The sequence below is a fragment of the Drosophila virilis genome, chromosome 4, assembly GCF_030788295.1.
Source record: "Drosophila virilis strain 15010-1051.87 chromosome 4, Dvir_AGI_RSII-ME, whole genome shotgun sequence".
In the NCBI taxonomy this organism is placed as follows: Eukaryota; Metazoa; Arthropoda; class Insecta; order Diptera; family Drosophilidae; genus Drosophila; species Drosophila virilis.
In genome coordinates, this window is record NC_091546.1 from 16,738,531 (window position 1) to 16,753,570 (window position 15,040).

Below are 15,040 nucleotides of genomic sequence, written 5' to 3' on the forward strand. Positions count from 1 at the left end.
TATGTCAAAGTTGAGCGACAAAATGTCAAAAGAAAAACAAAACTTTATGTAAAACCGCAGTCGGCGTTACAGTAATAACTCAATATATTCGAAAAGAAAAAAAGACAATAAACAAAAAGCAAACAAATATACACTTACACAGCTTTATACATGCATACATATATTTATATATATTTTCTTCTATATATATAAATGTATATATGTATATATATTTACATATACTTTCCTTATATACCTATATCATTTCTAATACATAAGTTTATATTGTGCAAATCCAACGAGGCAACCTGTGTATATAAATCTGCTGCCGCAAATCAAAATTGAAATATTTTAACATTTCCTGTTAAAACGCTGTTGTTATTGTTATATTTGTTGTTGGTCTTGTTGTTGTTGCAGAGCCAAAACAGTGACCTGTCGCTAGTGAATCAGCAGGCGCAATCGCTCATACGCCAAGCGGACGCACGGAATCGCCAACTGATTGAGCAGGATAACGCTGCCCTAAACCGTGACTGGCAGGACCTGGTGCATAGCCTGGAGCAGAGGCGCGACAAGTTGCAACAGTTGGCCGAGCATTGGGATAGCTTTGAGAACGGCTTGCACGGCTGGGAGAAAGCATTAGGTCGCTTGGAGGATAAGTTCCGAAATGTCGATCCAACTGTAAGGTCGCGACGTCATTTGGAAGATACAAAGAATGCCATTCAGGTGAGTTAACAGCCACAGTTAACAGTTTAACAGTGCACTGTCAAGTGCACTGTCATTACTGTAAATATGTTGCTGAGCCTGTTTTTGGGCACATGAGCTCATTGGGCCAGGCCTAGCTTAATTGATTTATTATTATTTTTATTATGCGCACATGTGTGTGCATAGGTGTGTATACATGCAACTAATACCTAGTAGATTCATTCATTCATTTAGTTGCCTTCCCTAATGTCTGACTTCATATATGCACACGCACACTGTTGCCCGCATATATGTATATATGTGTGTAATATACATACATATGTTTATATACATTTGTACATATCTAAACACTATGCCGCCGCCAAGTTCATGGTCACACGCCAAGTTGTCAGAGAGCTTGCGCTCTCTTACTGGCTCTCCCGCTCTTTAACAGCTGTCCAAGCTGTTATTGATTGACTATGTAAAGCCAGAAACAAAAGTCAACATTTAAACTTTCAATTTCGTTTGGACATTTTTTCCTATTTCTTATTTTAATGATCTGTTCGCAGTTAATCACAGCTTAACATTAGTTATATGCTAATTATTGTTGCCCTGTTATACAACTGTGGGGAATTGTTTACGCAAATAGCACTTAGAAGCATCTTTACGAGTTTTGTTTTTGTTATCAACAATATGACTGATTTGTTGTTTTTGTTTTTTTTTTTTTGTCGCTTTGCATGACTTCATAGTGTGCGATAAGTTCTGTTGATTGCGTTAAATGCAAAGAGAAAAACTTATCAATATTCAAGCTAAATATAGCTCAAGTTATTTAAAGCGAAACATTTAACCAATGCTAAACATGGCATAATTATTAAATAAATACATTACACTAATTATGAATTAATTAGTTCATACTTGAAAAGACAGTTCAATAGATTTTTTATTAATATTCAGATATTAAATTGTATTCCAGATTGAACTGGAAATTGATACACAATATTAGAATATTCATAATTAACTAAATTTCAGCTTACAATTTAAATTTATAATGTTATATAATTGAATTCTAGATAGAATTAATATAGAATAAATAATTTATACAAAAATCAATTGCAATTGAAGTATTATCAGGCTATAGAGTCTGTGCCTTGGCTTCCAATTTATTCCATTAACAATGTCGTCTTATACAAGCGCCATATACAGATACGACTGTGCTCAAAAAATATCATCAAAAAATTGAAAAAAAAAAAAAAAAATTCCCCATTATGTAGTTAATGAAATACACATATATCTCTTCGACTATTTCTTATTTTATTTACATTTCGATTCATGCTGTGCCTGTCGCAAATATTTTATGTTGTCCATGCTCTTTTTTTCTATACATAAACCTCACATGAAATTTAGCTTTTAAGTCAAGTCAACGTTTCTTATTTTTATGGTGTTAACCTTCGTTCGTTTTGAGCGGCCCCAAAAAAAAACTGGAATTGAATTAAAACGTAGAGTAAATTTTATTTGTTTTGTTTGCGTTCGATTGAGAAAAAATAACAATTTTTGAGAGTATTTCGATGCTTCTTTGTTGGCTCTGCTAATTAGAGTGTATACTTTATTTTTGTGCAGGAACTGCGTGAAGAATCAAATGAACTTAAATCATCACATAAAGAAATCGAGGCGCTCTCAAAATCCATCCTCACATTCCTTGGGGAAGTACACAAACCCTCGGCGGAGGCCATACAGGCCAAAGTGGATAAGTTAGTCGAACAGCAATCAAAGTGAGTACCCAAAACAGTCAACATCATCTATAGACATATACATAAAGATATATTACCCTGTACACCTTACAAAATGACAATCAAACGAGTGGAAAATGGGTGGAAGTTTATTTTCTTAACTTGTGCGTTTGGCCTGTAAATTCAACTAACTATGGTTAACATTAATCGTAAAACAGGCGTGAAAATATCATTCGCAAAGGTGAATGGAATACGTTTCTATCAAACTTTTACTTTTCATGCGTTCTGCGCAAAATCCACGTGCTTGCGTGGAAAGTGGGCATTGAGGTTTTACAGACGAAAGTTCAACTTTCTTGCGTTGAGCTCGGAAAGTTTTTTTAGAAGCTTAACAAAAAAACTGACAGCCTAATTTGATGAAAGTACCATCTAATACATATATACTCAATGTATATACTAAAAAACTAAAACAAGTGCCGCTCTTTCATTCTTAATGTATTTAGACATTAGGTGAAACTGTGCGTGACGTTTGGTCCATTTATCGGAATGTTAACGCCGGAAATCGATTTCGCTTCGTTTGCTGCATAAATAAACGTTCTATAATTGATTTGCGTTTAATGTTAATTAACTAGTTTTTATTTTATTTTTTTTTTTTTATTGCCAATCGACAGGCAATACTATCTCGCAGCATTTAAACGGGTTCTAGTTTAAGTAACACAAGAGCATATTTATTTTGAAGAGCAGCAGACTTTTTCGGCTTATATCACAGCCTGTTTCTGCGCTTGTGACATCAGTGAGCGTTGCGTTTGGCATCGGTTGAGCAGCTTAGCCCTCGAAATTTCATGCTCAGCCCTCTCTGTCCCTCCCGCTGTCTGTCTCTCTCTCTGTGTCTCTGTCTGCCAACTGACGTCATTGCAACGGTTACGCTCGGCTTGCGGCTCGACTTGGGGCTTACATAAGTCTTGTTTTCTGAGGCATCATTAAAATGGAAGTTCTGAGAAAAGTAAAGTTCAACACATTGCACTAGAGTGCTGGCCATAAGTATTTTTACCCATACAAATGTATCAACAAACGGGCCATATCAACAGTCGGTGGGCATGCCGCCCTCTGATAACAGCTAACTGTGCCAAAGCTTTACACCTTATCAGCTGGTTCGCCTCTCGAAGACATTTACGATAATAGACAAAAGTTGGCGCTATCAATGTTTTACTATTCAGCGTCGCAGCGTTGCATGAATTATAGGTTAGGTTGTGGGTCCGCTACATCTTTTACAATTCTTATATAGTGTAAGAATTTGAGACTTTTCCATCAGCTATTTTAAAGTTTCTACCAATGTGGGACTTAGTTGTTATACAGTGTCGCTATTCGAGATTTCTCTATGATTTAACTATCCAACACTCTGGTTTTCTGTAAGTTGCTCCAAAGTATCTAAAGCTGTGTTTTCAGTTCTTCAAAGTTTCTAGAACTCTGATCCAGTTCTTATAGAGTTTGGCTATTCAAGAGCTCCCTAGGTTCAAAAGTTTCCACAACACGGAGAATTCCTTAAAATTTAAGTAAGCCGTCTTCTTTTAGGGCTAAAAACCAGCCCATGTGGTCTAGGGCCGGCATTCTGATTTGATTAAAATAAAATAATAAAAGGCAATCAATTTCTCAATCAATACCAGGGTGCATGTCTGTGAAAACCATGTACACAAACCTAAAGGAATTTGTCTAAACCGAACCGTAAACCGAACCAGCGACAAATTTTATTGTGCTTGCAGCCCTGATATATTTATATAGACCCCTTGTTGATAAGAGGCTAAAAAAACTTGATTGTTTTTTGCGGAAATTCTTTTGAACGGCGCTTGTCACAAGGAAAAGAAAACAAAATAGAAATAAAAAACAAAACGTTGCCAATTTGTCAATTGCCTTTTTTTCAGTATCTATACATATGCATACACACACATGCAGACATTTGCATAGCGAATTTCGCCTCCCATCGACAACATGCCGACGGCAACATTTGTGCCCTGCCAGCAACATCTGGTCTTAACAGCGCTTTAACAGCAGCGTTCTCTGCTAATTGTGGCTGAAATTCACCACGACTCACATTAACAGATGTGTGTGGTCGTCGATCACGTAAACATTTTGCTTGGCAAGAAAAAAAAGTATGAGAAAAAATATAATAAAGAAAAGAAAAGATGTACAAAAAACAAGAAAAACCTAAAAAGAAAACATGCCGCGGCCTTTCTTAATGCAGCACTGACACAAATTTTCACCCAAGACATGTGTTTATAAGTATTTTCAGCGTCAATTTTGTATTTGTATTTTATTTTTATACACATTTGTTTCATCCGGCTATTTGGCTGACAGGCGCGGTCTGCACTTTTCATGAAAAACGAGAGCAGCAGCTGTTGATTTCTTTTTGTTTTTCCTAATGTCTTTAGCCAAATCTCTTGCGTTGTTTCCGAAAAGTCGTGCGATAATATTTTTATGATGTTATCTGATCGAATACATTAATCTCTGGTACTAACTAGGCCTCTAGACTGGCAATTCAAGCGCCGTCAAATTGAAATTGGTTTAGATCAAAACCCAATTGTATTACAGTTAGTAATAAGTGTTTCGAATGTCATCCATTAGCATGCTTTAGGCAGTTTCATTTTTTTTTATCACGGGATGAAACGTTAAAAATTGAGTAAGTTACAATTCTGACAACAACAAAAAAAAAAAACAGTTGATTTCATATATTAAGGGCTACAACACTTGCACATAAAGTTAATGTGTCTGACAGATGTTATGCATTTAATTAACATTTGCATTAACGTTAAAATTACCGTTAATGGTGGGTAAATGGAGCGGTGTTAGTAAACGTAAAACAGCTGTTAGTCAAGTGTACTAAATCGTAATTATTATTATACCCTAACACAGGAAGTTTTAGTCATAAAAAGGTTTTTTAAACGAACAGAAGGAGATATTTACCAAACTTTATAGCTAAAACATAATTATAAATTATGCGATTAGAGTCTGGAATTCGAATTTAATGCAGTTTAACGAATTAAATACTGTTAATAAACATAATTTACATATAACAGATGAATTTAATGTATTTCGATCTTATTATGGAAAGGTATCATATATATTTACTTACATTATGTTAAGCTTGGATTATTGCATCTGAAATGGTTTTCAAGTCAGTTTCAATGTATTTTTGGCTTTATCTTTAGCAGCAAAATACAGTTTAGGGGCAAGTGTTTGTGACTGTTGCAAACATAAATTAACTTTTTATACAATCGAGAAAAAAGTTCGCACAGTTAACAGTTGAGATACTCTCCCAAGTCTCGCTTATAAAATATCTCTGTTTTGTTCTGTTCCCCCAATTTACATGCTGCGATTTAAATAATTTCTCACTTCGTCATTTTTGTGCCTCAAATAAATTGACAATGCCATCATCGAACCAAAAATGATCTAATACCCCAATGTTTGGTCATCGACAATTATATATTCCCAACTATGTACACATATTATATTTATATTCCTTAACTGCGACGCAAAATTTTGATGCATTTATACTTGAGATTTACTTTCGGCTGGCGAGCATGCAAAAATCTAATCAAAAACCCAAATAATACGCAAAAGTTGCGTAATCCTTTTGCATTAAAAAAGTATTTTTGTGTCTTTCCAGGCGATTATAATATTTATATTCTAGATAAACAATTTGAAGAATTATTAAAAATATAAGAGAGCACATTTAATTATATGCTTTCATTTAAATATTCGCTTTCAATAGCCTATTGCAATTGTTTGTAGCCAATATTAAGAGTCTTTAGGGTATACAAAGGAGGTGGAAAAAAAAATGGTATAAAAAAGCAACAGGCTAATGAAAACAAGTAAACAAGACGGAAATCGTATTGCTGACTTCATCGGCATTGTTCGAGTAGGAATACGTGCAAAAGATGTAAGCAAATATTAAAAAACTAATAAGCAGAGCAATTCGGCTAAATTGTTGCAGTGCAAACACTCAAAAATTGTTTATAAATCCGAAATTCTTCACGGGCTTAAAAAAAAATAATAATATATAATAGAATCAAAATACAACTAGAAATACACGCATACCATTAAAACGAAGCTAAGCATTTGCATTGACAATTTGTCACTTTGCACAAAAAAAAAAGAGAGAAGAGAAAACAATCAAGCGACAAAAACAACAATAGAGCAAAAACGTTGCCCAAATGAGGTAATCGCGTAATTATAAATTTATTTTGTATTTTTTGTTTGCCTTGGCTGGCGCTCACACTGTTAACATTGCACTGTTAACAGACATGCTGTTGGCTGTTCCAAATGCCATTGCGTTTCGCTGCGAACGCCTCTCGTCTCTCTCTTGCGTGCGCTCTTTCTCCCTCTCTCTCTCTCTCTCTCGCTCGCAGTCATTTATAGCCGGCGTTTTTACGAAACCCTCTTATCTTAACCGGCAAAAATAATTTGTTTTTGCCTTATCATTATATGTGTATGCACATGCACATATATCAACATATATATCCATATATTAGGCGAGTGCAGTTATGAATTTCAGTTTATTAATTCGGGGATTTTCGCATTTAGGCTATGCGGCATATTTGGCAGCTGAAATCAGCTGCGAATTTTGCCTGGCTAATGTGTAAGGCAAACTTTTGCTTAACTTTTCGCCTCATGTTCAATGCCAAGCGCATATACAAACTTATTCAATTATACAAAATTTTAGTGTTTCTCTCGCCTGTCTCTCGCTCCGTCTCACTCGCAGGCGACGAGTGCGTAGCTGTGTGTGTGCGACTGTGGTGAGTTGCGGTAACAGCAGTTTTCGTTCTTTTATTTCCGTCTCGCATTCCGCTGTTAACGATGATCGCTCGCACGTACGCCGACTGAGACGGCGGCAGAGCTGAAACGTTTTTGGCAATTTTTCTGCGCTGAGAATATTTTAGTTTTTATTTAGAGTTAGTTGCAAGCGGACGTGTTTTTTTTTAACTGGATGGCTGGAAACTAAATACGAAGAAGCGACCGCCCGAGCATAAAATATATATATATATAGACGCATATTTTTAAATCAAATAAAATACAATTTAATTAAGAAGCAGTAGAAATAGAAGCAGCAAAAACACAAAGAAGCGACAGCCCAAAGAGAAAAACAGTAAAGTATTTAACTCAAATAACTGTGCAGCTGTTTAAAGCAGCGTTAAAAATGGAATAATATACGTCATGTTCTTCTTTCTATGTTCTTTCATGCGCTGCACTTGAAAAACGCCGCTTTGTGGATTACCAGGCGTATACGCAATTAAAAGAGTAAACTTTTTTAGCTGCTGAATTTCGTAAGAAATTCAAGTTTTAGGCAAAAGAAAAAAACACAAACAAGCACAAGAAGTTAACAATTGTTAAGCACACGTCTGCCTCCGCAGTCAGGAGGTGCGACTGTTGTCGCTAACAACTGTCCAAAAACAATAAAAGACAGCAGCACACAAAGTAGAGAAGCTAGAGAAATAGAGCCAGAGAAAGAGAAAGAGGCGAATGCTAATTGCTAACACGCACTCTCCAAAAAGACGTCGTCAAAAGCAAAAGGTGAATGTTTATTAAAGACACTTTTATTTAAGCGTTGGCCCGCCGTTTGCCATGATTAAGTCATCGAGGACGGCTAAAGAGTATGCAAAAAACAGCCTCAATCTCGGGCCGGCTACGTACCGGGGTTGGGTCCGGGCCTCGGGTCCGGTCTTTGGCGAGGTCGTCAGGTGTTGTTGTTGTTTTTGGTTGCTATTCGTTAATTTTTTTTTTTCTTTCTGTCGCTGTTTTTATTGAGAGTATTTGCTTTGGCGGCGCGTGTCTCTGATTTGATGACGTCGTCTGCGTATCAAAAATAGCTAACATCATGCGAAAATCGCTCAAAATTCTTATCGAAAAACATTTAATTACAATAATTGATCAAACTGTGTGCGCCAAGCTTCTTATTTGATTTCTTTATTATTTTTGTCTAAGCATACGTATTTATAACAACACGCGTCGCTGTTGCTTTCGCTTTTCACTTTTGGCGCTCGCATTTCTAGCATAGTTTGCCATTTAAATTTAAAATATCTGCTAAATTTAATGCGTTAATTTGTACAGTAGTAAAATGGCAAACGGCTCTCAAAATAGCAGCAGGAAAAAACAAACAAAAAAAATTCTACAAAAATTGTTTTTTATTTTCTAACGATTTCTATTTGGTTTTTGAATTTATTAGAATATTTTATATACCCTGCAATCGTTAGAAAAGGGGCATGAAATGATGTCAAATAAGCTAAATGGAATTTGTTCTTTATTGATGACATTTTATTTTTTAAGATTCTTGGTAGTCTTATGTTTACACAGATCAATGGCTTCAAATTGTGAGAAACGTTTTTTCTGCTACATATTCCTTATCGAGATCAAGAGACATCTCAACTTAACTTCATCCTTTGGTTCAATAATAAATGCCATGAACTCGTACAAGCCAGACGCTGCTCTAGTTTGTTTATTTTGGTATTTCGATTTTTGATTTTCTTTTCGTTTTAACAATAAAAGTCCATTTCAAACTTTACGAGAGTTTATCAAAAGAGCTTTATGCTTTTTCAACTTGAATATTGAATGATTCTTTTTCCATTCCCCATCCCCGTCCTTTTACGCTTTTGTGATTGCCCCGATCTCTTGCTAGAATTTAAAGAACTTGAGACCGGTCCTCACAGTTGCCATATGGCAGGTCAGTTTTAATTTCGATATTTTGTTCTTGGTCTTGCTTTTGCCACAAGCTCTACGGAGTATTAAGCAGTTGAGCAGTATGGGCTCTAATATATTTTGCTCTTGTTTTACAATTAATGTGCTAAAAACTCTTTCGAATATTTGAATACAGCCTCAATTGGCCAACAGCCAATTGTATTGACTTGGCCTCCTCAAGGCGCGTTGCTCTTCCGTTTTAATTTCTGTTGTTGCTGCTGTAAAGGGCATCAGGCGACGGCGTCCTTCAACGCGCGGCCATTCAATTTGCGCACTCACGACCTAAACTGCTTTCCTATTTTTAATTGCTGCCTTCAACAACTTTTGTCTAGAGAGAGAGAGAAAACACTTGTTGAAATTATTTAAGCGCCCACATGGCGCTCCATACGAGCCGTGTGCCAGATGAGGGTTACGATCTGGAATGAGGCAGAAAAGATACGTTAAGTAGAAGGCAAATAGAGATTGTTCACTGACTCATTTGCAATGCAGCATGTCCGATGACGTCAGCTGCAGTTCGTCTGCTTTGACCAAGTTTCGGTTGGACTTGGCGAATAAATAAACATAAATACAAGTTTTAAATATAAATGTCTGCATCAAAAATAAACGCAGCCATTAAGCAGGCCAGCGGCGTGTACAACATAAATAATACTAACAGCAATAATAATAACAGATTTGAAAGATATACGAATTTAAAAAAAAAACGAAATAAGAAAATCTTTTCGAAAATCTGAAAAGCAGAGCACGCCTCTCCCAAGGCATTGTCGAATCATTTGCCATTGTATCAAATAGAATTTCGAATTCGTACACGTTTTCGAATTCGTAATATTTTCATGCCTTGTAGTCAAAATTTTTTGGCATTGCTATTCATTTAGTAAACTCTCTTGTAGCCAAACGGCAGCATTCATTTTCACGGAAATCTTCGTAGCGCCTCGAGGCCAACAACTGCCAGCCCAGTGGATATATAAAATTTTGAATAGCCCCAGCAAAAATATTGAAAAACTTCAGCCATTTTCTGATTATTTGAAAAGAACTTTTCTATAATATATGTTCACGTACATATATATACATAGAAGATAAATATATATATATATATATATATATATATTTAATATATATTGTGTGCAGCACGCGTAGCTGAATTCTATTCTAGAGCAAAAGACGAACCGCGTGGTTTTCACACACACACAAACTGTTTACATATTATATCTATATTATAGGCAGCTACTTTGTAGATACGTCATTGACTAATACGCCCCGGGCAAACTTTTTGTTCTCTTTTTTCTATTTGAATCCTTGCAGATTGAACGATACGCTACGCGATAAGGACCAACAGGTTAGCAAGGATCTCGAGGAGATCGAGCAAGTGTTCCGCCGCATCTCACAGCTGCAGGACAAATTGAACGCACTACACGAACAACTGCAGTCGGTACACGTCTACGACGAGCATATTGCCCAAACGGAACAGGTCCTCATCACACTCAATAGCCAGGTGCAGCAGGCCGGCGAGGAGAGTCGTGCGCTGGTTGCGCAAACCCAAGCGCTCTATCAGACCAAACAGAATCAGCTGCCCAGCGATATTGCCCAGGAGTTTACCGCACTTGAACTGTTAGCGGAACGCGTACAGGTGGCCATGGAGACCAAAGAGAAGGATTTCAAGCGCGCCAAGACCGTGCGCACCGACTATTTGGCCGGTGTGGATGAGATCCAACGCTGGCTGCTGCAGGCCGAGGTCCAGGTGCAGGAGCGCACACTGGAGCCGACACAAATGAAGGAGCTGCTGCAGCGCATCAATCAGGAAATTGGCGCCATCTATGAACGATTCACGCTGGTCAAGACCAACGGTCAGCTGATCATTGAGAACTGTCGCAACAGCGAGGAGAAGACGCTGGTGCAATCGACCATTGATCAGCTGGCCGCGCAGCTAGCCCAAGTTCGTGGCTGGTTGGATGAGAAGAAGCAGGCTGTTGGCGACAGCCTCGATGCCTGGACACGATTCATGAATCTGTATCAGATTGTCATGTCCTGGGTGGCGGATAAGCGCACGTTCATTGATCAAACCATCGAGCTGCGCACCCTGCCCGAGGCGCGAACCAAACTGAACGACTATGCGGCGGCTGTGAAGAGTATTAAACCGATTGTGAAGCATTTGAGCGAAATGGATAAGGAACTGGAACACATTGGTCAGGTGACGACCGTGGGCGATCTCAAGGATAAGCTGCAGCAGGCCGAGGATGCGAAGATAGCCGTGGAAGCAGTGCTGCTGGAGAGGGTAAACCCGCCGCCAACCCGACAACCCAAATTATGCATCTAAACACGCTTTTCTTTTTTTTTTTTTTTCATTTTTGTTTGTACCACGCAGAACTCACTGCTGCAGGAGGCCTGCGAGGAGTGGGATCAATGCGAGCGCAAGATCAAGGACATACGCGCCTGGCATGAGAAAACCAAACAAACATTGGACTCCTCGCCGCAGCAAAAGAAGCCGCTGCGCGATCAATTGGGCTACTGTGAAAAGACTCTGGCCGACATAAATGTGCAAAAAACCAAACTGAGATTGTCTATTGAAAAACTGGAGGTAAGTGACCCATTTGCATAGCTAATCCGGAATGCGTTTCCATGCTCAACACATCTTTTAGGTACATTTCCGCAACGGCATGGGCGGTGATCCGCGCCTGAGCGAGAATGTTGATGATTTGGTGCGCGTGCTCGATGGTCTGGGCGAACTGGTCAAAGCCAAATCTCAGAGTCTCGAGCAGACGCTAGCCCAAATCGATGTCTATCAACAGCAAATGCAAACGCTGCGCCAGCGTATTATACAGGAGGAGCAGCAGCTGCGTCTGGTCATGGCGCCCACGTACTTGCCGCACGATCGTGAGCGCGCATTAGCCGAGCAACAGGTACGTACTGTCCAAAGCAAAACTGAATCTGATTTCTTGTGTAGAGCACAGCCTTCAGTTAGAGCAGTTAGTAATTGCTAGCTAGCAGCAAGTGCCAGTTGAGCAGGAATATGATAAATCAGTTTAGGAATGTCTCGATATATCCATTTAACATATATATATGCATATCTTTCAATAGTAGCTCGTAAATAACAGCAACTGTTAAGCTAAGCTGAAGTACGATTATGTCCCGATTTTCGATCTCTAGTATATCCCCCTTCATCATATTCATGCTACTTATATAATGAACGATTCAATTTTTTTATTATATTGTGCTATGCAACAGTTGACAGAACAACCAGTTTGTTGGCCCAAAAAGTTATTAACCCTCAAGTAACCATAGACCACATTGAATCCAAATTCAATATTCAATTAAAAAAAAATATATACTTTAAAAATAATACAATTTATTTAAAATGAACGCTAAAGAATTGTGCGGGTAGGTCCGGAATAAAAATATATAAACCAAAGTTGCACGGTGGCTGCGTATTTAGTTCTATATTAATTTATTTTCATTCTTTTTCATTTTGTTTTCAATTTTCAATTAATTCTTTTCATTTCCTTATGTTTTTCAAGTGCGCATTTTATACTTTTCGTATACTTAATTTTTATTTAATTTCTTTCTTTTTTTTTCCTATTCGGCATATAAGTTTCTTTTTCGTTACGTTCTTGCTCAATAGTCAAATTATTCTTACGTTTTTATTATTTTCGAATTCGATTTATGCCATTCATTTCACGCACACACATACATCCATATCCACACACAAACACACACATCTACACTCTTCATATTTGTGCTCTCTTTTTTGTGTTCTTATAATTTGCGAACAAAAAATCATGTCATACCAACCGTGCAGCTCATCCCACATCGAAAAACACATTCGCCTTGTTTGTAGTACATCTCATCCATATAGAATGCTTTCATACCATATCATGCATAATATATATGCCTTTGATGCCCATTATTGTTATGTCTGCCATGTCAAAAACTCAAACATTTTGTTGTGTCTGTAAAACAAAAGTCCAATTCCGATTTCGGTTCATTGTCACGTGCTAGAGAATACAAATAAGTTCTTGTTGCGGGGGTAGCCCACAAAAAAAAAGAAAATCAGAAGCGTATTTCCGAAATTCTAACATTTTTTCTCCAGCCCATTATTCAGTCGGCTATTTTTAGTAATGCCGGATTAACGCAAATAAATATCTCACAGTTTATATATCTATCTATATATATATGTATGCGAAAAAGCAGGCCTATATTTGCATAGTTTATATTAATTTTAAACAAATTTTGTTTTAAGTTTACATTGCGAATTGCAGTGTCGGCGGTAAGTGGCAAATTCTAAAGTCAATTTAAACAAATTGTTTTTCAAAGAATTTTTTGGGTTTTTCCTTTATTGACAGTAGCTACATTTTGGGGCAACTCTTGCTATGAGAACTTATTTTCATTCACCTTTCACAAGTACAATTAAAGCATATTTTCAATATGGCGGCACATTTATAAAAAAAAAAAAAGAAAAGTTTACATTCATAACATCTTAAATCAAATCACATCACATCACATTTTCTGGCACAAAAAAAGAAAAAGAAAAAACACATTATGCTTAACGCTTAGACATTTGTCATTTATGATTTTCTTTTTGAAATTTTACTTTAATTAGTTAGCTTAATGGCCGGGCAGACATTTTCACATTAAACCGCTCGAAGTCACAGCTCTCTCTCTCTCTCGTTACTCTCTTACTGTCTACCGTAATAGCGCTCTCTCAGTTATCTTTTAGTTACACAGTATGGTTACGGTTTTAATTTGACTTATATATTTTATTTTTTTTTGACAATTGTATTTCTTTTTATCTTTTCTCTTCGTACATTCTTATTGAAAAACAAATCTGGTGTCGTTGCGCTAAAAAAACAAAAAACAATTAAAATTTTAAACACTACATAAACATAAAATTAATTGTTCTTACTAATTATTAAACTACATGCTTATATCTCTAACCGGGTTCTTGGGCTTTGCTCGCTTGCCTCTTGTGCCTTTTGCTAAACTAAACATGTGACTAACCCTCAACAAACCCTTTCTCGATGCTGCTGCTGCTATATATCCTCAATGTAACACTCACACATACACGCACACATACACATAACTACATACACACACATGGGTATTGCGTACTTCTACAAATACATAAATAAAATATATATAATATATATATATACTTGGTATCTGGTTGCTTTATCTTATGGCGTATTTATGCTCGCTGCCTACAAATATCAAAATTATGATTATATGCTGACCTTCTACTTCTTCGCCAAACATTTCTTTCTCTCTCTCTCTCTCTCTACAAAAATGCACCATACGCATAAACAATATCACCCCTCAATAATTTTATATATATACATATATATCGATATAGGCATGTCGTGAACGTGTCAAAAATTTGCATTCGAAAATAACCGCACGCAATGAGCGCATCAAATTGTTAATACATCGCGGCACGCCGGACGATGCTAAGCTAGAGATTTAGAGATGCCGCAAGCTATGGCAAAAACAGTACTTATAAGTCATAATTATATATGTGTATATATACCGATGTATACATATATATAAATATATATATACCATATATACTAGGACTAGATCGCCAAAGAAATGAAATTGAAAACCAAAGCAAAAGCTAAGCAGCCACCGCGGCGTTTCTCGGCGTTTACGGCTGCCACTGCAACAGTCTCCCAATGTGGCAGGGGCAGCAGCTAAATATGCCAGAGCCGCCGTAACTATTATATTATATAATATATATATATAACGTACATGACCCAAATGCTTAAGAAAATTTACAAAAAAAAAAAAAGAAAGATTTAATATTAAACTATATATTTTTAAAATGAAACCCCAAAAAAAAGAGTATTTTTTGACTAGGGAAAGCCAGTTTTACACAGTTTATTAGGTAGCTGTTAGGCCCATGTTCTTTCAAACAAATGAAAGCTAACCGTTTTTTGGCAAAT

At 36.9% G+C, this 15,040-nt stretch overlaps 1 protein-coding gene across 26 annotated transcripts in view; it reads left to right on the forward strand.

The window, feature by feature from the left end:
- Nucleotides 1–15,040, forward strand: part of Msp300 (Muscle-specific protein 300 kDa) — a 124,407-nt gene that overhangs the window by 62,874 nt on the left and 46,493 nt on the right. For 24 of the 26 annotated variants that reach the window (XM_032438527.2, XM_032438534.2, XM_032438541.2 and 21 more), the window contains 5 exons: nt 397–702; nt 2,278–2,429; nt 10,410–11,379; nt 11,470–11,682; nt 11,744–12,004. In XM_032438527.2, the coding sequence (XP_032294418.1) occupies nt 397–702; nt 2,278–2,429; nt 10,410–11,379; nt 11,470–11,682; nt 11,744–12,004 (1,902 nt within the window). Of the gene's footprint in view, nt 1–396; nt 703–2,277; nt 2,430–10,409; nt 11,380–11,469; nt 11,683–11,743; nt 12,005–14,451; nt 14,941–15,040 lie in introns of those variants that run through there. The other 2 variants (XM_032438536.2, XM_032438537.2) reach the window with 1 other exon arrangement.